The following is a 21140-nucleotide window of genomic DNA, read 5'->3' as shown; positions in this document are numbered from 1 at the left end:
TGATAAAATGACACATTCTAAGGGAAATGGTCAGGTGATGCCATCTCCTGTATGCATGTGTGTGTGTGTGTGTGTGTGTGTGTTTGAGTGAGCATGTGTGTACATGTTTGTGTTTCTATGTGTGTCTCAGTGTGAGTACATATGTGTGCTGATGTGTGTGGAGACCAGAGGTTGATATTGGGTGTCTTCCTCAGTTGCTTACCATATTTTATTATTTACTTTGAAATTCTTTATGTGTATGAATAAGTGTTTCACCGTCATATATGTCTGAGTGCATGTGTGCAGTGCCCACAAATGTCAGAAGAGGCTGTCGGATACACTGGGACTGGAGTTACGGATGGCTGTGCAGCCATGTGGGTGCTGGGAACCAAACCCAGGTCCTCTGTGAGAACAGCAAATGCTGTTAACTGCTGAGCATCTCTCCAGCCCCACAGCCTTATGGTTGAGACAAGGCCTCTCCCTGAACCTGGATCTTACTACCTGGCTGGGCTGGCTGCCAGTTAGCCCCAAAGATCCTGTTCCCTAGCCTCTGCCTCCCCAGTGCTGGGATCTCGGTGCTCCAGCACACTTCTGTGACTCCCCAGTGCTGGGATCTCGGTGCTCCAGCACACTTCTGTGACTCCTCGGTGCTGGGATCTCGGTGCTCCAGCACACTTCTGTGACTCCTCGGTGCTGGGATCTCGGTGCTCCAGCACACTTCCGTGACTCCTCGGTGCTGGGATCTCGGTGCTCCAGCACACTTCCGTGACTCCTCGGTGCTGGGATCTTGGTGCTCCAGCACACTTCCGTGACTCCCCGGTGCTGGGATCTCGGTGCTCCAGCACACTTCTGTGACTCCCCGGTGCTGGGATCTCGGTGCTCCAGCACACTTCCTGTGACTCCCCGGTGCTGGGATCTCGGTGCTCCAGCACACTTCCTGTGACTCCCCGGTGCTGGGATCTCGGTGCTCCAGCACACTTCCTGTGACTCCCCGGTGCTGGGATCTCGGTGCTCCAGCACACTTCTGTGACTCCCCGGTGCTGGGATCTCGGTGCTCCAGCACACTTCTGTGACTTCCCGGTGCTGGGATCTCGGTGCTCCAGCACACTTCTGTGACTCCCCGGTGCTGGGATCTCGGTGCTCCAGCACACTTCCTGTGACTCCCCGGTGCTGGGATCTCGGTGCTCCAGCACACTTCTGTGACTCCTCGGTGCTGGGATCTCGGTGCTCCAGCACACTTCTGTGACTCCCCGGTGCTGGGATCTCGGTGCTCCAGCACACTTCCTGTGACTCCCCGGTGCTGGGATCTCGGTGCTCCAGCACACTTCTGTGACTCCTCAGTGCTGGGATCTCGGTGCTCCAGCACACTTCTGTGACTCCTCAGTGCTGGGATCTCAGTGCTCCAGCACACCAGTCTTTTCACCTGGATGCTGGGGATCTGCTCCATGCCTACAGTAAGGGTATTTCACCCACTGAGCCTCTCTAGCTCTATCTATCACATGATCAACACTGTGAGAGACTGAGTCCTGCTAGGGGGCTGAGGAGACAGGGATGGATGGATGCATCCTCCTGTCTCCTCAATTTTTACATTAGTGCAAGTGGCTCCTCTGTGACCACACCCAGACCTTGGTGTCTTCCCTAAGGTCTCCAGGTCACTTCATGCATCGGTTCATGAATACCTGCCACCTACCCATGGTCTAAGGGGCATGGGAACCCAGTGGTTAAGGGTTGGGGCATGAGGCATCTTTGGGTTCAAATCCAATTAATAGCCAAGAGGGCCTTGGACAGGTCCCAGCAGCTTTGCTGAGAGCCACAGTGCTCTCAGGTGTCAGGAATGTTACAGATAACTTGCTCATCTGCAGAGAGAGCGCCCCTCCCCACCTTCACTAGCAGGTGGCTTGACACCTTTACCCAACAGGTGGCTCCTGGTAACCCCCAAGTTTCCCTGAGCATAAGGAAGAACAGATAACTCCTAGCTTGCCAGGGGTTCCTTGCAGAACAGAGGGATGGGCTGGAGGCTTCTGAATGCTAGAGAAGGGAGAGAGGGTGCAAAACCAACCATTAAGAGGCTTGGATACTGTTCCTCTCTGCTTAGACTCCCGGAAGCTGAGAGCGTCTCTCTGAGCAAAAGCAGAGTGGACTGCCCTGCCCGCACAAGGCTCTCGAAGCTGTTCTTCAGTTGGCTGACCCCAGGGTAAGTTCATTGACTAAAGAACGTCTCAAAGCTGTGGTATTGGGGTGTCTGGGGGTGGGGTTCAACCTGCCAAGTGGAGATAGGACAGGCTTGGATAATTCTTATTACAATAGATAGGAACAATGACCAACCTACTTGCCATCTGCCATCTTGGTTGCCAATAGCAACGCCTCATTCCCACCCCCACCCCAATCCATACACAGGGTTCCTCCCCTTTGATCTGGGCTGGCCTGGAGCTGGTTCAGAACAGAGGACACTGTAGCTGTGTCATATGACTCCCTTATCTCAGTGTTTCTCCCAGGAGCTAACCACTCTTTTGAGACAGGGTTTCACTGTGTGGGCTGTCCTGAAAGTCTCTATGTAGACTAGGCTGGCCTTGAACTCACAGAAATTCACCTGCCTCTGCCTTCAAGTATTGGGAAACCTGCATCTTCTCACTCCCTTGTGTTTTGGGAGTGGTCCCTCCAGATTTAACCCCTCAGGATTTCCCCTTCTGCTTTATTGATAGCATAATTTCATTACTCTTGTGTCTTGAAAAGGTTTGTTTATTGCAGTGCTAGAGAGGAACCCAGGGCAGGAGGTCCCTGTACTGAGCACCATTCCAATCCTTAGTGGTTTCGTGGTCTCATATTTAGTCTAGGCTACCCTCAAATGGGGTCCTCTTCCCCTGGCCTGGGATGACAGGCAAGTGACACCTAGACCCTGCAGCCTCAACAAGGGGTATTATGACCACACAGGCATGACATTTTCCCAAGAGTGCTGCTGACCAAACTGACTGAAAAGACATGCTGGCCTGCATGTCTTTGTCCTGTTGTTTTTCCTTTAGTCTAGAATATTCTTTATTGACTCTCCATGGGTGGCTTTGGAGAGTCTCTATGTATAGTTTAAAATTCACGGTTAGGCTTCTCCAACAATGCATTTCAGGGGACACAGATGAAGTTAAAATTAAAACTCTTATCTGCTCCAAGATCATGTCATGTGTTCCAAGCACAGATATGTCAGGAGTCTTACTAAAATGTCATTTGTCACTTGAATTTTGTAGACTCAGTTCACTGCCAGAGGGGCCAGAACGGTGCCTGCCTATTTGTCAGAAGATGGCGGAACTCCAGGCCTGGCCCTGGTGTGGGTCATGAGCTGTCAGACTGGAGGGGTGGGACCTGCCCCAGCTGCTCCCAGCTGGAGGTCTCTCTGCCTGCACCGCGTGTGTGGGACTCTGGACACTAGCACTAGCGGCTGGGATTTCATTTAGTGGCCTTGAACACCCTGTATAGATGAACTCCTGATAGCCTCTACCTCCATGATGTCCCCAGTGCTGGGAAGACAGCGCTACCACTTCCATGTCCTGTTTACTCAACACCAAGGAAGGAATCCAGGGCTTCTTAGGTACTGGCAAGTGTTCAGCTCCCTGAGCTGCATTCCTGGTCCTCTCTCTCTTTCTTTCTTTCTTTCTTTCTTTCTTTCTTTCTTTCTTTCTTTCTTCTTTCTTCCTTCCTTCCTTCCTTCCTTCCTTTCTCTCTCTCTCTTTCTTTCTTTCTTTCTTTCTTTCTTTCTTTCTTTCTTTCTTTCTTTCTATTTATTCTATTTATGTGAGTACACTGTAGCTGTCAAACACACCAGAAGAGGGCATTGGATCCCATTACAGATGGTTGTGAGCCACCATGTGGTTGCTGGGAATTGAACTCAGGACCTCTGGAAGAGCAACCAGTGCTCTTAACCGCTCAGCCGCCTCTCCAGCCTGCCCTGGGGCCCTTTTACTGGTTAGTTATGGACACCAGCTATACTCTCAACCCCCAAATCTAAAATTTCCCACATCCCCTTGACTTGCAATCAGGCTTCTTCCTTAGAAACCCATTCTCCCTCCCTTTCCCTCCATGGCCCTGAAACCCCACCCCCACCCCCCAGGGTCCTCCAGCGCCCCCAACCCCCCTTTGGGCCCTGCAGCCCTCGCTCCCTCTCCACCCCAGAATCCTGCAGCCTAACACACCCTCCCAAGCCCTGCAGCCCTTCCTCCCCACCAGGCCCTGCCCCCTAAACCTTGGTTAGCTGCTAAATAGCAGCCAACCCCCACAGCCCAGCCCCACAGGGATGGGGCTTCCCAGTGGTTGGAAGTTAAGATCAAAGGCCAGCAGGTCTGTGACCATGCGTGGCAGCCATTCTTTTTCCCCAGCCTCTAATGAATGCTAAAGCCACAGAGGACTATCAGCTTGGCAATCCCTCCTTCCTCCCTCTCTCCTTGCCCTCCTCCTCCCCACCTTCCTTATGAGACACTGTCTCTGAAGCCTAAGGTAGCTGGAAGTTTGCTGATTGTCTCTGGGTACCTGATCCTCTTGCCTGACTCTCAAGTCCTGAGATCATAATGTCCTCCAGTGTCACCCTAGTTTCTGTGTTACTGGGAACTGAGCCCAGGGTTTCGTGCATGCTAGACAAGCACTTTACCAACTGAGCCACATCCCCAGCCTTGTTTTGTTTTGTTTTGTTTGAGAGGAAAGATCTCATTTAGCCCAGGCTAGCCTTGAATTACATAGTCAGAGAAGACCTCGGACTTTTGGCCTTCCCGTTGCCACCTTTCAAGTGCTAGGATGACAAACATGCACAATCTTGCTCAGTTTTTGTTTGCTTGTTTTTGTTTTTCATTTTTTTTTTTCAGCTTTGAAACACACACACACACACACACACACACACACACACACTCACTCACTCACTTTTTCAATGTTCATTGGTGTTTGGCCTGCATGTATGTCTGTGTGATTGGCCAAGAAGCTCCAGAACTGGAGTTACAGACAAGTGTGAATTTTGGGAATTAAACCAGAGTAGTCAATGCTCTTAACTACTGAACCATATCTCCAGCTCCAGGAGAACTCTTTTTTTTTTTCTTTTTTCTTTTTTTTCGGAGCTGGGGACTGAACCCAGGGCCTTGCACTTGCTAGGCAAGCGCTCTACCACTGAGCTAAATCCCCAACCCCCCAGGAGAACTCTTATAGCCAGGAGCTTTACTGACTATTTACTGTTGTGTAACACAGGCTACCAAACCAACTTTCTGGCCTTCAATAACTGTCTCCTTGTCATCTATTGTCTGTCCCCTGGAGCCCATGACACATACTTGGCCTACTATTTCTAAGTACCAGTTTCTGCACTGGTCAGCTTATGCTAGGTTATGCTACATAACAAACATCCCCTGGCTAAGAGTAGATTCCTATGATTAAAGTCTGTTAGCACCTCAGGTTTAGTATTGACTGTACTTTGGCTGCTCTATCCACTGGTCTGTTCCACATGCATAGTCTCTATTCAGGGATCCAGGCAGTCCTTCACAGAGCATATTCTTCAGAGAAAAGCCCCAGCTGGTGTCAAATTGTGCTGAGCTTTTAAAGCCTCCATCATGTACCAGCATGCTCCTGGCTCTGGTTATGTTCCATTTTGTTACATAAGCACACATCAACTACTCCTGAGTTCATTTTGTATGTGTGTGTGTGTGTGTGTGTGTGTGTGTGTGTGTTGTTTGCTTAATATGCTTAGAATCATACTTTGTCATCCTTATCTTACAGGGTAACTAAGGCCCAGAGAAATTAGAAAGGTGTATTGATAGGTCTGCTGAAAAATCGCAATGCCCTCTGGGGGCAGAGTATGGACACACAGAGTGGTATGGTGGTTTAAATGAGAAATGTCCCTTGTAGCATCATTTCTACACTTGGTCTCTTGTTGGTGATGCTGTTTGGGGAACTTAAGGAATCTTTAGGGAGTAGAAACTTACTGGAGGAGATATATCACTGGGGGCATGGCTTCAGAGTTTACAGCCACCCCCCCGCCACTCTCTATACTTCCTGTGTTCAGCTGATATGTGATCTCTCTGCTTCCTGCTCCTAGATATTATGATCATCTACTCCTTTGGAACCAGAAGCTAAAACAAACTCTTCCTTAAGCTGCCTTTGATTATGGTATTTTATCACAGCCACAGAAAAGCAACTAAAACAAGTGTGGGTGCTACACTCAAACAGAGTGACAGACATGCACGTGTAAACATGCATATGCACATACACTTATGTACACACATGTGCGCAGTTGTACGAATTTACAAGCAGATGTGCAGCCACATGAACACACATATGTGAATGCAAATGTCCACACAGGCACACACACACACACACACACACACACACTCACACACACACACATATACCACACTCTCTTTACTGAGGTGGCTCCCTGGGAACTTAGCAGTGTGCTGAAGAGCCTGCTGTGGGTTTTTCTTGGACTCCTTGTGAGTTCTCAGAACTCCTGCCTGGTGAGATAGGTGTTGCCAATATTCACATATACAGACAGGCAAACTGAAGCTACAAGGAGTTTGGCTCCCAAGTAAAGCAGGCACTTCAAGCTTGGGGCTTCCTTCCTACTTCCTCTATGGGCCCGAGACCCCGAGAGATACCTCCTTTCCTGTAAAGGAAAAGCAGGGCAATGGGCATATCAGTAAGGAAAGAGGGGAAATTGGGGTGTTTTGCTCTGCCAGGGTCTGTGCATGCTGGAACACTGGAGGTCCCAGGAAATCCTCATCCCAAACCAGGACCTTAGGGAGTAGACTGAGGTGGCCCTGGGTTCATGGAGAAGGGGAGAGAGGGTGTTTGGAGGGCCCTTGCTCCATTCTGGTCTCAATCATGCTCCACCCTTTTCAGACTCAGTGAGCCGCCCTGCATAGCTCTGCCTGGGTGTTACCTTGAATTTGAGGGCCTTCCTTACCTAGGTGGACATCAAGGGTAGGTTCCTGCCATGCTTCCTTGCCTGAAGCCATTTCTCTTATTCTGTTCTGGCTCTAGGAAAATCCTAGCCAACCTCTTGCTTATGAAAGGGGAGAAAGTTCTCCAGAGCGATTTGCCCTCTCCCTTGTGCCTGCAGGGGTACTTGATGGCCCTCATGGCCCCTCCTGGAAGAGACTAGCCTGTGCTCGGAGGCTTGGAGGTTAGAAGACAAGTTTGGCATAATCTGTATGGCCCATCTACTAAGGATCAGGTACCTCATGCAGATATGCATGACCAATGGAACATTACGTAACTATAAACAATGCAGTGAAATAACCTGCCACACAGAAGCCATAGTGTTAGCTGATTCTCCTATAAATAAGGCTTTTTAAGTGTTCAGATGGACAGGAAAATTCCAGTCTCTACTGTTCTCCCATCTTCCCCAGCATGGGAACCTTCCAAGGGCTTGGGTGGGACTCACCTAAATTAGAACTGAGAAGCTCCTGAGAGACACTTCCTGTCCTGGGAAGGAAGAGCAAGACTGAGAGGTTACATCAGTAAGGAAAAGAGGGACATGTTAGGTGTTTTGCTGTGCTGGGCACTGTGCATGCTGGAACACTGGAGGTCCTAGGAAGTCCTCATTCCATCGGGGCCTTGGGGAGTAGACACTGCCATCTTTTCCTGGGGGTTTGTGTCTCAGCCAAAGGGTCTCCTTGGAGACAGAAGCCCCATGAAGCGAGAGAGACTGGAGGCTGGGGACAAAAAGAGTGGGGCTGGATAGATTAGATGCAGAGTTGACATCCTCAGCAACTCGGCAGACCTGGTTGCCCAGCCTTGGCCAACCCGCTTCCCTGGGAGGTGGCTAACATGCCACGTGAAGGTCAGAGAAGGGACAGTGGGTAAGGTCACCGAGCTGGAGAGCTGTCCTTCTACCAGCTCCCTCTCCATTTCCTGAGGTGCTGTGTATTGCAGACACCCTCATCACCAGCCTCCCTCCTAGTCTCCGTCTGCCATTGAATGACCTTGGCCTTGCTGATCTCCTGAACTCAGTCTCAGGGCTCAGTGTCCGAATCTGCACAAGGAGGTGCTTGTCCCTCGGTGCCCTGAGCACATTTTAGGCTCGAGGGGAAGAGGTTGGCAGGAGTCTTCCGAAACCGGGGCAAATTTTGGGGGAACCAGGATTGCTTTATGGGATAAAATGCGGTGCCTCAAGATAACCCTCGCCAGCACCCTGCACTCAGCAGGCCTATCTGCCACCCAGAGCCCTGGCTGTGGCGGGGCAGTCCCGGGCGCGGACCGCTGGCCTCTCCCCACCGGATCCAGAAGGGCGGTGGGAGCCGGAGATGTAAATGCGCTCAGCCTCCTTTCTTCTAAACGCCGAAACCAGCCTTGACAGGCTCTGAAAATAAATGGCACCGACTCGCTGGGATTTCAAATTCCGTGATTAAGGGCTGAAGCAAACACTTTCCCTCCCTCCCGCCCGCCTGCCGCCCTCCCTCCGTGGGCTGATAGCGCTGGCGGCCGGGACAGCTTCTTGCGCGCCTGCCAGCAGCTCCGATAGCAGCCGCCAGCGCGCCGCTCCGGGCTGTTTATCAGCGGCTCTCACGCCGCTTCAAATCCCTGCCCCGCCTGCACGCGCGCCCGCGGGCACTCACTCACTCACACGGGCGCTAGCAAGCACACACCTGCACGGATGCACACGGCCGTACAGGCACGAGGCTCGTGTGCACAGAAAAGGCATGCATGTGTGCACACAAGGCACGGTGCATGCATGCATGCACACTGGCCCACTTGCATGTGCACACACACCCAACACACGCACATTTGCAAAAGCACCATGCATGCACACCAGCCCACATGCATGCAGATGTGCACACAAGGCACCTGCAGGTATGCACACTGGTGTGTACATTCAACCCCAAGAGAAATTTCGCTGAGGAGGGCTGCGGAGTTGAGGGAGAGGAGAGGAGAGGAAGGGGGGAGAAGAGGAGGGCAAGAGGAAGCTGGGAGAGGCTCTGAGCTCATGGTTGGTTGGATACCTTGGAGGACCAAGTCCAGGCAGCTGCAGTGTAACAACATTCCCCAGCCTCCCTCCCTGGGAGTCTGACTGCTGGAGCCACCCAGCGATTCTGAGCTCCCCTGACCTCCCTCCTCCCTTCTCCCAGCTGAGATTCTGTGACTGGGGTGGTGGTGGTGGTGGTGGTGGTGGTGGTGGTGGTGGTGGTGGTGGTGGTGGTGGTGGTGGTAGTGGTGGTGGTGCTGGTGCTGGTGCTGGTGGTGGTGGTGCTGGTGCTGGTGCTGGTGGTGGTGGTGGTGCTGGTGGTGGTGCTGGTGGTGGTGGTGGTTGGTGGTGGGAGGTAGTCTCCTGCTAGCCTCTAAACTAGGAAGTCCTGGCTGCTAGGAGACAGGCCATCTTTGTGCGGTTTAGTCTGAAATCTAGGAACTTGCACAAGATGTTCACCATGGGCACCAAAGCAGTGCACCTCCCAGGAATCCCTCAGCAGAGCTGTAACCTTCCCTCAGAGGCAGTGCTGACAGGTGACTCCCCAGCTCCCTGATACTGTAACTACCATATCAGTGATGCCAGCCCCCCCAAGTCCCACACCCTCATCACCCTGAGCAAGATTCTGCTGCTGTCCCTGGGTGTTGGAACTGGGTGCCAGGTGGAGGAAGTCCCCCTGCACAGTGGCCACTCCCATCTCACCAGGAATGACACTTGACTCACTTAGCATGGGTGACCTCTGGGTGTAGAAGCCTATGACGTCCTCAAATCACCAGCTGCACCCCCAACTGGAGGAGCAACTGACAGACAGCAGGGATCCTCTTCAGCACCCATCAAAGCCTGTCCTTCCCTTAGGGAGCTAATACGGTACTGATCTGAATCATGCCCACTCCACACCGTTTTATAGAAGGGGAAACTGAGGCTGTTAAAGCAGAAGCCCGAACTTGCCCGAACTCACTCTATGTGGACTGAGTCAGACGCCAATTGACCTCATTTTACCCCAAAGATGTCACAGAAACTCAATTTTGTTTTGTGTGTTGGAGATGGAGCCCAGGCATGTGCAAAATCCCCATAAACATTTGGATTCCAGTGAGGATCTATGAGGACCTGGGGAGCCGCTTTTTTATTTGTTTTTAATTTTATTTGTGTGTACATGTCCTGTTTGTGTGTGCATATGGGAGGCCAGAGTCCAGTCTTGCTGTTATTCCTCAGAAGTTCTCTACGTATTTCAGTTTTATTTATTGCTTTTGCTTGGTTGGCTTTGGTTTTCCAAGACAGGGTCTCTCTGTGTGGCCCTGGCTGTCCTGGAACTCACTCTGCAGACCAGGCTGGTCTTAATCTTAGAAGTTTGCCTGCCTCAGCCTCTGAGTGATGGTATTAAAAGCATGTGCCACAACCACCCAACTTTATTATTATTTAAATGTTTATATATTTGTGTGTGTGTGTGTGTGTGTGTGTGTGTGAGAGAGAGAGAGAGAGAGAGAGAGAGAGAGAGAGAGAGAGAGAGAAAGAGAGAGAGAGAGAGAGGGAGGAGGGTGTTGGATCTCCTGGAGCTACAGTTATGGGTGGCTGTGAGCTGCTAAAGTGTCTGGCTCTTTACATAGTTACAGGGATTTGAACTCTGGTCCTCAAGCTTGCAAGCTGAGCCATATCCCCAGAGCCCAGTCACCTTGAAGCAAAGTAATCCCAAACTGAGATTGGGCTGCCCTCTCCCTCAGGTGATCCAGGGTGGGGTCAAAGAGCCAGCTCTGCCCTTTGAGAACCTCTAGAAACAGAACCCTGGAATGCAGGGAGGGAGGAAAGGCACATTCTCAAGATCACGAAGCAGGGCATTTTGTGAGGACATATGCTCCCTCATCCCTCTGCCGGGCTGAGAGAATAAAAACTCCAACCACTGCAATGAGTTTCTACCTTGCCTTCTTCCTCCAATCCTCTTCTCTCTCCTCCTCTTCCTCCTCCTTCCTCTCCTGCCTTTCCTCCCCTTCTTCCTCCTCTTCCTCCTTCCCCTCTTATTATTTGATTTTATAATATGTGCAGGTGTTTTGTCTGCATGTACGCTAACACACAGTTCTGTGTGCCTGATGCCACAACGACCAAAAGGTGTCAGACTCCCTAGAGCTGAGGTTCCAGGTGGTTGTGAGCTGCCATGTTGGTGTTGGGAATGAAACCGGATCCTCTGGAAGAGCAGCCAGTGTTCTTAACCACTGCACCACCTTTCCAGCCCCTCTTATTTTTTATGACAGGGTCTTATGTGGTCAAGGCTGGTCTGGAACTCAATTGTAGCTGAGGATGACTTTGAACTTCTGAGCTTTGGGTGCCCAAAGAACAGAGTCAGATTCAGCTTCCCACCCATGGAAATACAGATGGTTAGAACTTACCCACTGTTCTTAGAGCTCCCAGAGTCCTTGAGGGTTACCCCACACTGGGAAAACAATGGCTTCTCTTTGCAGACAGCAGGCAGGGGGCTTTCTCTGGGACTGCTGAGTTATCCGTGGAGACAAGACAGACTACTAGAAACCCTGGTGACACAGGAGAGTTTGTAGTCCCATTCAACTGCACACTGTGAGCAGAGGAAGAGAAGCAGGTCCAGACAGCCAGGGGTACACAGGAGATCTGAAGCTAGGCAAGGAAGGCACAGTCATGACATCATTGCTGAGGCTTGCCTGACCCAACCTGTGTGACCTCTCGCACACAAGTTCCATGCCTCCGGTCTCTGCCTGCCTCTACTCTAGGACCCAGACAAGCTTAACACTTAACCTCTCAGCATCTCTTGCAGCTAGGGTGGCCCAGCTCTGGGCAATGGAAGAAAGGCAGAAGAAATTCCTTCCTGAATCTAAAAGTAAAACTTTCCTAGAAAACAACTGTCACATTACTCCTTTTATTTCTTTCCGAATAGAATGTGGATGTAGTAGCAAAGGTGAGGCAGCCATATTAATACTAAGAGGATAAAAGCCAGACACATCGGCTGGTAAAACAGGAAGCCAGATGAGCCTGTATCTTTTGTACCGATGCTGTCTGACCTCAGCCTGTACACACACAGGAAACCCTGTTCACTTAAACTATCTGTTGCCCAGCAAAAGACCTAGAAGACTCACCAATTTTAGGGCCAGAGGGAGAATCCTGGACCTTGCAGATTACACTGGAAAAGGAGTTAAAAGGCTCAAATTAAAGGGCTGGAGAGATGGCTCAGTGGTTAAGAGCACTGGCTGCTCTTCCAGAGGACCTGATTCAATTCCCAGCACCCACGTGGTGGCTCACAAACATTTGAAACTCTAGTTCCAGGGGATCTGATACCCTCACACAGACATGCGTGAAGGCAAAACATCAATGCACACAGAGGCAGAGGCAGGTGGATCTCTGTGAGTTCAAGACCAATCCTGTTATCTGATCTATCTATCTATCTATCTATCTATCTATCTATCTATCTATCTATCTATCTTTTTTCTTTTCTTTTTTTTTTCTTTTTTTCGGAGCTGGGGACCGAACCCAGGACCTGGCGCTTGCTAGGCAAGTGCTCTACCACTGAGCTAAATCCCCAACCCCATCTATCTATCTATCTATCTATCTATCTATCTATCTATCTATCTATTTATCTATAGTGTGTCTTGATTTTCAAGACAGGCTTTCTTTGTATAGCTCTGGTTGTTGTAGAACTTGCTGTGTAGGCCAGTCTGGCCTTGAACTCATAGAGATCCACCTGCCTCTGCCTCCCAAATGCTGGGATTAAAGAAGTGCTCTACCAGTGCCCAGCACCACTATATTTTTGAGACAAGGTCTCCTGTTGAACCCGGAGCTCACTGGCTCGGGCAGACTGGCTGGTCAGCGAGACCCAGGGATCCTCTTGCTTCTGTGCTCCTGTCCCTGGCACTACAGGAATGCACCTTCACACCTGACTTGTCACATGGTGCTGGGGATTGAACTCAGTCCTCTGTCACACTTGCACAGCAGTCAGTCAACCCACTGAGCCATCTTGCCAGCCCCTGATGGTGGAACTTTTCATGTCTGTGGGGCTTTGTTGTATTTTGGGCCAGTTTTGTAGCCATTGCTATTAAACTTTATTATTAGTGTATGTGCATATTTATTATGTGTGAGTGCACACAAGCCATGGTGCACATGTGGAGGTCCGAGGACAGCTTGGGGGAATTGGTTCTCTCCTTCCACCCTGTGGGTCTCTGTGGATAGAACAAGGCTCTGCTGCAGGCATCGTTAGTTTGTGACTGAACCATCTCACCAGACCTAGTGCATTCTGCTTTTCTGAACGTCCTTCTCCAAAGAAACAAATAAACAAAAAATTCCATTGCATTGTTGTAACCAGTCCGGGGCAGTTAGTAGGGGCTGCTAGGCTCTGAGCTGGCAGGTAAATGATGGGGGATGGGGGTGGGAGATGGGTGGCCCTGGGACAGCAGCTGCCCCCTCCCCCCCCCCCCCGTAGGGAGGGCCCTGCTCTGCTGTTACACTTACAGACACCGCCTGCTGACACATCACTCTGGGAGGAACAGCAAGTCCCGGCTCCCCAGGAGGCTCAGTACATTCAGTGCCTGGATTGTGGAAGGGCCTGTTCTGGACCTTGGTGGGCGGGTCAAGTACATCCACCTGCCCCCAGGCGGGCAGCTTGGCCGGTCCGTGTTGTGGGCAGTCCCCCCAGGATATTGATCTGGGAGATGGTGGGGGACTGTAGGAACCCATGGGAAAGTCCAGGTCACCTCAGAGGTCTGCCAGAGGTCCAGGAAGCCCTGACATTTCTTCTGCCGCAGGGAGAGGAAACTGGTGACACTGAAGAGTCCCGCTTGGTGCTGAAACAGGGGAAGAAAGCCAGGCTGTGCTCACAGCATTTTAAACCCAGAGCAAGCTCAGCTCTGCTCTAATGAGCAGCAGAGGCAGTGCAGCATGTGTGTAGGAAGGGGGCTGCAGGGGGGGGGGGTGGCAGGGCAGGGAGCTCAGCCAGACCACCTTACCTGGCCATCCTGGGCCTCACCTGTCCTTGGGGACTCCAGCGAGTGTTTCCAAGCAAGGGCAAGAGGCAGAGTTTCTGGGCTGCATCTGGAGGTCACACCAGTGAGTCCCGTGGGAGGCTTTCACAGTCCTGTGAAAGAGTACTGGAAATAGCTCTGGGTCCTACCAGGAGGTCCTACAGCCCTCCCTTTGCTGGGGATCAGCAGAGGGGCACCCCGTCTTCTTAGGTGAGGCCCAGCTGTCCTACAAGGACAGCCAAGGCTGGCACCCTACACGGTTATGTCCCGCCTCATCCTCCCACTTGGCTCTAGCTCCTGGCCCAGCCTGTGTTGACATTGTGTGAAAGATGCGGCTATTGGAGTTTCTGGCATCAGGCTGGGTGACCTTGAGCATGTAGCTTGCCCTCTCTGAGCCTCAGATTCCTTCCTTTCCTGAAGACAGATGCCTGTCCAACATGCCTGGAAACCAGGCACCGAGTAGACCATAAGCAAAGCTCCGGCCAACCATTTAGAGCAACAGCTAACTTCTTCTAGAAGTTTCCAGCACTTCCTATCAGGCAGTACTCCTGGGAGCTGCGTCCAGATCTCTGAAGGTCCGGGGAAAGATGGGCTTCATTTGCAGCATGTGTGTGCATGTGATGTGCACGCTCGTGCAAGAGTGTATGCGAGTGTGTTCGGAGGTGTTTGCATTTTAAAGGAATCAGGCTGCTCTGCAGTCACGGGCTGGTGGCTGCTGGTGGGGAGGGAGTTTAGAAGGGTGTTAATCACAAAGGGAATACACAAGACAGGGGAAGCTGGTAATTGAGGGCGCTGGTGAAGAGAAAGCTGGGAGCCCAGTGATTCAGGCCCACTAGACCTGCTGCCCTCATGCTGTCCTGGGACCAGGGACAGCAGGCAATGAGTGAAGGAAGGGCAGGGAGAGAGGAGCCATGATGGGCCTGGGGAGAGGCCTGTGGTAGGAGCCTCTGTCTCCCAGCTGTTGGAGGAACTGGCGTTGAGTCCAGGGTGAGTTCTCTGTTTCCTTGCCTGGCCTGGATGCCCCTGCTCCCTGAGGCATGAGGTAGGGGTGTCTTAGAATTCACGCTGAGCAAGACTTATGCCAATTTAGTGTGAGTGAGTGTGTGTGTGTGGTGTGTGTGTGTGGTGTTGCACACATGGGTATGCACGTGCCATAGCACACAAGAGGAGGTCAGAAATAACCTTTGGAAGTTGTTCTTCTGTTTCCACTGTGTGGGGTTTAAGGATTGAATGCAGGCCTGCAGGCTTGGCCACAAGCACCTTTAATGGCTGAGCCATCTCAGTAGCCCCGGTTCTTTTTTTTTGGGGGGGGTTCTTTTTTTTGGAGCTGGGGACCGAACCCAGGGCCTTGCGCTTCCTAGGCAAGCGCTCTACCACTGAGCTAAATCCCCAACCCCCGGTTCTTATTTTTTTACAATGATCTCGTGTTCCATTTGTCACCCACACGGCCACTTTTCCCCCCTCTTTTTCATGGAAGTTGCTGGCAGCTGTGGAAGTGCAGCCCAGTGGTGAAATCCACTGAGCACTGTGAGGCCCTGTATTTGACCTCCAGCACTGGGGTAGGGGTGGGAGCAGAGCCGGGAAGAAGAGGGAGGGAAGGAGGAAGGGAGAGGACTAAGTGGAACAATGCACATCTGTCATCCCAGACTGAGACAAGAGGATCAGGAGTTCAAGGTCAGCCAGGGACACTAAGGAAGTTTGAGTCCAGACCAAACTACATTAAATCCTGTCGCAAAACAAACTTGCTGGCTGGTTTTATGTCAACTTGACTCAGCTAAAGTCATCTGAAAGGAGGGAACCTCAATTAAGAAAAGACCTCTACAAGATTGGCTGTAGGCAAGTCTGTGGGGGCATTTTTTTAATTAGTGGTTGATGGGGGGAGGGCCCAGCCCATTGTGGAGGGTGCTATCCCTGGGCTGGTGCTCCTGGGTACTGTGGGAGAGCTGGCTGAGCAAGTCATGAGGAGCAAGCCAGTAAGCAGCATCCCTCCATGGCTTCTGCATCAGCTCCTGCCTCCAGGTTCCTGTCCTGACTTCCTTAGATGATGAACAGCAGTGTGGAAGTGTGAGTCAGACAAGCCCTTTCCTCCCCAACTTGCTTCTTGGTCATGGAGTTTCATTTCAGCAATAGAAACGTTAAGTCAGAGACAGAGAAAAACCCAGAAACCTAGGACCTTAGCTCAGTTAGTGGAGTGCTTCTCTAGCATGCGCAAAGCCCTGGGTTCTGCCCCCAGCACTGGGTAAGCCAGTAATATCACACGCCCATAATCCTTTGAATGTGGAGGCAGGAGGATCAGTTCAAGATCATCCCCAGCTACATATCAAGTTTGAAGGCAGCATGAGATACACAGGCTATCTCAAGAACAACAATAAACAAATACGTAAACGAGGAGTAAGGTGAGGTCTGTTTTATGTTGCCTCGGACTGGAGAAGTGCCCATAAACTGACCACACTGAAGAGGCAAGCAGAATGTCAATAGCTTTCTCTTCTCCAGGGCTGGATTTGGCTCTTGAATGCATTTAGCAGAACATGGGATTTTCAGTCCTGTGACAAGTCAGGATTACAGCTAAGAAGCTAGGGCTCAGGGTGGGACAGCTCTGGCCTCGCTGTCATTTCAGGTCCCCCAGCCACAGATGAGCAGAACCAGGTCCATTGCTGAAGGGAGTGTGCAATGGCCACCTGGTTATCCTCAGTCACGTGTTGGACCAGGAACACTCCAACTTCTCTTTTGCACACAACTCTGAAAATCATGTCACTGGTCCTGCCGGGTCCCTGAGGGAGGCACCTAGCTGCTCAGTAAATCCTGGAGGAATGAGTGAGTGAGTGAATGAATGAATGAATGAACCAGTGCACATCCCAGTTGCTCCCTGCTCTGCTTCTTGCTGATTCTCCACTCTCATCAGAATCTGGAGAGACCCACCCACCAGGGAGAGCATGATGTGGAGGCGTTCTCCTAACATGAAGGACAGTGCGAGCCAATCAGCCAGTCTTGCAGCTGTTTCCAGGGTCACCTTGCTCTTGGCCCTTCTGTCCTGTGTGACCCTCGACAGAACCTCCCAATGGGTAGGCATCACCCTTTAACCCTTCCAGGCTGTGCATGTGGAAATGGACCCCATATCTGTCCTCAGTGTCTCTGCTTATCTTCCTGGGCTGGATCCCCTGAATTGCTCAGAAGGTGGGAGCACTAGGGAGAGGGTGGCACTCCAATAAGTGTTCTGGGTGGCGAAGTCCCTGTTGGTCTCCAGCTCCTCTTGGGGCTGTGGCATTGCTGTGCCTCCCAGGGGTGGAGGTGGCAGCCAGTGACTTGCTAGTGGCTGCAGCAGGAGTGAGCAGGCAGGGAGGACGATGGAGTCCAGGCACGTCCTGATACCAATTAAGGCAACCCTGGCACACAGGGGGCCTGGAACGGCATTTATCAGCCAGCCGGGAGGGGCTCGGCGAGCTGTCCTCTGTTGATAGATTAGACAGCACACAATTAGGTTTCAGACGCTGCTCGCCTGTGCCCCCCTCCTCCATTCTCTGCAAGGCACAATGACAGAGCCCTACAGGGTCCCAGCAAGAATCATGAAGGGAGACCTTGCAGGTCCCTTCCTGTCCCACTCATGGCTTCTATTGGGTCAGGAGTGGGCTGATCTGGAGGCCACGGAAACGTGGGTGACCGTGGCAAAAGTGGTCTCCATCACTGAACAAAGGGTGAGCACAGGATTCGTCCCCGGGTCCCAATCCTCAGAAATAGCCACTGCCCTTGGCCAAGTTCCTTTGGTCCCCAGTTCCTTGGGAGGGACATGTGCAGCAGTCACAGGAAGCAGAGGAAACATCCAAGCCTCTGTGAAGTCTTTCACTGCTGATGTCCTGGGGCAAGGCAAGGCTACCCCAACAAGGTTGACTGAACCCTTGGCTGGGGATCCGAGTCAGCTGTCATGTTGGCTGAAGGCCCTAGCCTGGTCTCACTGGGTGGGCTTTCCTCTCTGATTGATTGAAGCATCCACACAGGGCAGTCCAGGGCTCAGCTGACCACCTGCCTGGCCCTGTCCTGTTGGCAGGCCAGAGTCCTACCAAGTCCCACCTCCTCACCCCACCTCCTCATCCCACCCTCACCCCCTCCCTCACCCCCCACCACCTCACCCCTCACCTCCTCACCTCTATCTCCTCACCCCTCACCTCTTCACCCCTCCCTCACCTCCTCCCTTACCCCCCACTTCCTCACCCCTCCCTCACCCCCTCTCTTACCTCCACCTCCTCACCCCCCACTCCTCACCCCCTCCCTCACCTCCACCTCCTCACCCCACCTCCTCAATTCCATCCCTCACCCCTCTACCTCCTCACCCCCTCCCTCACCTCTACCTCCTCTCACCCCCCACCTCCTCACCCCCTCCCTTCACCTCCTCACTCTCCTTCCCTCCACCTCTACCTCCTCACCTCCACCTCACCCCCACCCCTCACCCCCCACTTCTCACCCCCCCACCTCCTCACACCCCCCACCACAACCACATTGTCCTTAGCCTCAGCACCAACTCCCTCTGCCTTCTAGGGAAAATGTACATTCTGCCCCAGAATAACTGACCCTGACTTTGTCTCCTGCCCAGATGCCCTACCCACATCCACTTCAGGTCTCCAGCTTCAGCACTGACCCCTCCCCCAAGACTCATGACTTCCTTAACACTGGACTCTGCAGTGACCTTGTCCGGTTAGTCACTTGGCCGATGTCACCCATCTCTGTCTCCTGTCATGAAATCCCACGGGGCAGGGACCAGTGCCTTTTGCTCATCCTTCCAGCATCTGCCACTTATGAGGGACGTAAAGACACAAGGCCCATGCCTGGGACCTGTCGCAGGGCGTTCTCAGGACCTTTCTGTCTGTCTCACCTGCTCCACCTGTAGCCTGCATGATCCCTGCTGCCCCACCCCTAGCCTCAGCTAAGAAGCCATTCCTCCTGAGGGCTCCTAACTGCCCAGCTAGGTCTGCCCCTCCTGAGACAGATGGGAGCCTAAAGGCCACCGAGCCAAGATGTCTGGTTTAGTTGGTGGTATCATCCAATGATGTGGGCTCTTGGGACTGTCTCATTCACAGTCTCTGACACATAGTAGGTCTCCACGAACACCTGACAAACTCCCTAACAGAGTGCCTGCCTTGGGGTTGGCTGGGTCTCCCATTTGCTCACAACTCTGAGTGTTCAAGAGCTGGGGTGGACATGACCAGGGCCGAGGCCAAGTGACTTAATGCTCTGGGGACATCTTCAACTGACTGGAGCAAAGCCTTCTGGGAGAAACCATATTTTGAAGGACAGGGAGCTGGGCTGGAAACAAAAATGCAGAATTCTTCTGTATTATTAATGAACAATTGTGTCTTTAAACAGGTTCACAGATTTGCTTCTTCAATGCCCCTACCAACCTCATTTTCTCTGTGCCTCAGTTTCCTCATCTGTATAATGGCCACATAATGGTATCTCCTTCATATGGAGGATAAATACCTTTAAAATGCCCAGAGCAGGGGCTGGAGAGATGGCTCAGTGGTTAAGAGCACCGAATACTCTTCCTGAGGTCCTGAGTTCAAATCCCAGCAACCACATGTTGGCTCACAACCATCTGTAATGAGATCTATGCCCTCTTCTGCTGTGTCTGGACAGCTACAGTGTACTCAGATATAATAAATAAATAAAGTATTTTTAAAAAAATGCCCAGAGCAGTGACTAGTATAAAGAAAGAAAACACTGTCTAAACAGTTTATAAGTGGGATTGGGGGTTAGGGGTTGGGAGTTAGGGGTGAGTCCAGGAAGTTGTCCGAGGTGTATCTCCCCTGTTCTGGATTGTGAAACCTGTGGACTCTTAGGAGGAGCAGGCATGACATACAGGTGCAGGGGTGGGGAATGCTGAGTCCCTTCCCCAGCCAGTGCACGAGGCAGATAGGTCTCTGAAGAACCATGATGTGGCTTGTGAACCCCCAATCTTGGCATAATCAGGATTCCCCCCTAAAGTCCCTGCACTCTGCAAACTCTTAAGTGACCCTGGCTATGGCAAGTTAGGTGGGGGCAGTTTCCTAACACTCTCAGGGCCACAGTTTCCACATCTGTAGGATGGGGTTGTTAATGAGCACAGCGGCAGGCCCCAGTATTGTGGAAGGAAAGGGGTCATCCCTAGGCACCAAATGGTGCAGTGATAAGGACAAGGTCAAAGGTCAAAGGCCAGGGAGGCCCATGCTGTTCTCTGTGGGTTCCCTTGGTTTTAGCTTCCGTGTTGTATTACTATGATAAATGCCAGGACCAAAAGCATTTATCCTCCTGGGGAGGATAGGGTTTATTTCTGCTCACGGCTTACAGTCCACTGTGAAGGGAAGTAGGAGCAGGAGCTGAGGCAGAGGCCGTGGACAAATGCCGCTTTCCGGCTTGCGTCTCCTGGTTCTCTCAGATACTTTTCCTCTGTCACCCATTCCTGCCCTGGAGTGGTGCTGCCCACAGCGTGTGAACTCTCCTACATCATCTCTCAAGAAAATGCCCCTGCAACCTTTACAGGGCCGTCCTGCGGAGGAGTTCCTCTCTTGAAGTTCCTCTCACAGGTGAGCCCAGCTTGTGTCACATTGATAAAAGACAAAACAAAACAAACAACAACAGCAACAAACCCAGGACACCAGGGCACAGCTGGCTCCTCCCACAACACCTGCCTTCGCCCCTCCTTCCTGCTATCTCAGTCCCCGGGAAGGAGACACACCAGCAGGACCTGAGCCCCAGGGCCTGGTGTCCCCTCTCGGACTGAAGGTAGGGAGAGGTCAGCCCTGCTCACTCCCCTCCCATGTTACCACCCCACCTTTAGAGCCTTGGTGAAGCCCTTTATTAAGAAATTGGTCGGGTTGGGGATTTAGCTCAGTGGTAGAGCACTTGCCTAGCAAGCTCAAGGCCCTGGGTTCGGTCCCCAGCTCCAAAATAAAAAAAGAATAGAGAGAAAAAAAAAAAAAGAAATTGGTCAACTTAATGCAAATTAGGAAAAACACTATTCCCATTACGGGCCAATCAACGGCCCCGCCAGGAAGACACAGCCAGAAACCCATCACCTTGTTCTAGCACCATACCCCGAGTTGCACCAAGATGCAGCAGGGTCCAGACCTGGTGAAGAGTCAGCAATAGTGATTCTCACAATTCCAGTGATCTTTCTAGAACAACAACAAAAAAAGGTGAAAGCACCACATTTGCATAAAATTCCATCTTATCGACAGCCTGAACCCTAACCCGAGCTCTACTCCATTGAGACTTAAAGGTGTGTCTGGACACCTGCACCC

At 51.9% G+C, this 21140-nt stretch overlaps 1 protein-coding gene and 1 long non-coding RNA gene across 4 annotated transcripts; one reads left to right on the top strand and one right to left on the bottom strand.

Annotated features, from left to right (window-relative positions):
* Positions 1 to 288: 288 nt before the first annotated feature.
* Positions 289 to 14017, bottom strand: LOC102554501 (uncharacterized). 2 transcript variants are annotated; one of them, XM_063285239.1, is made up of 4 exons: positions 13878 to 14017; positions 13364 to 13695; positions 11998 to 12041; positions 289 to 11515 (listed from the first exon to the last, which is right to left on the bottom strand). In XM_063285239.1, exon 4 carries the CDS (start codon positions 1424 to 1426, stop codon positions 437 to 439), a length of 990 nt encoding a protein of 329 aa, XP_063141309.1. In that variant the 5' UTR covers positions 1427 to 11515; positions 11998 to 12041; positions 13364 to 13695; positions 13878 to 14017; the 3' UTR covers positions 289 to 436. The 2 variants fall into 2 exon arrangements, with proteins under 2 accessions (XP_063141309.1, XP_063141310.1); XM_063285240.1 differs by having other exon boundaries at positions 13606 to 13695.
* Positions 14018 to 14262: 245 nt separating this feature from the next.
* On the top strand, positions 14263 to 19545 carry LOC120101517 (uncharacterized). 2 transcript variants are annotated; one of them, XR_005502073.2, is made up of 3 exons: positions 14263 to 14447; positions 16775 to 16934; positions 19228 to 19545. It is a non-coding gene; the product is annotated as an uncharacterized LOC120101517 (long non-coding RNA). The 2 variants fall into 2 exon arrangements; XR_005502074.2 differs by lacking the exon at positions 14263 to 14447 and adding an exon at positions 14568 to 14859.
* The last annotated feature ends 1595 nt before the right edge of the window (positions 19546 to 21140 follow it).

This window comes from Rattus norvegicus, chromosome 3 (genome assembly GCF_036323735.1).
Source record: "Rattus norvegicus strain BN/NHsdMcwi chromosome 3, GRCr8, whole genome shotgun sequence".
Taxonomy (NCBI): Eukaryota; Metazoa; Chordata; class Mammalia; order Rodentia; family Muridae; genus Rattus; species Rattus norvegicus.
Note: the sequence above shows the minus strand (reverse complement) of the source record. Positions and strands in the feature narration are given on the sequence as shown.

Coding starts and splice junctions, on each gene's coding strand:
- LOC102554501 (XM_063285239.1), bottom strand. CDS start 1,426: ATGGAGCAGATCCCCAGCATCCAGGTGAAAAGACTGGTGTGCTGGAGC.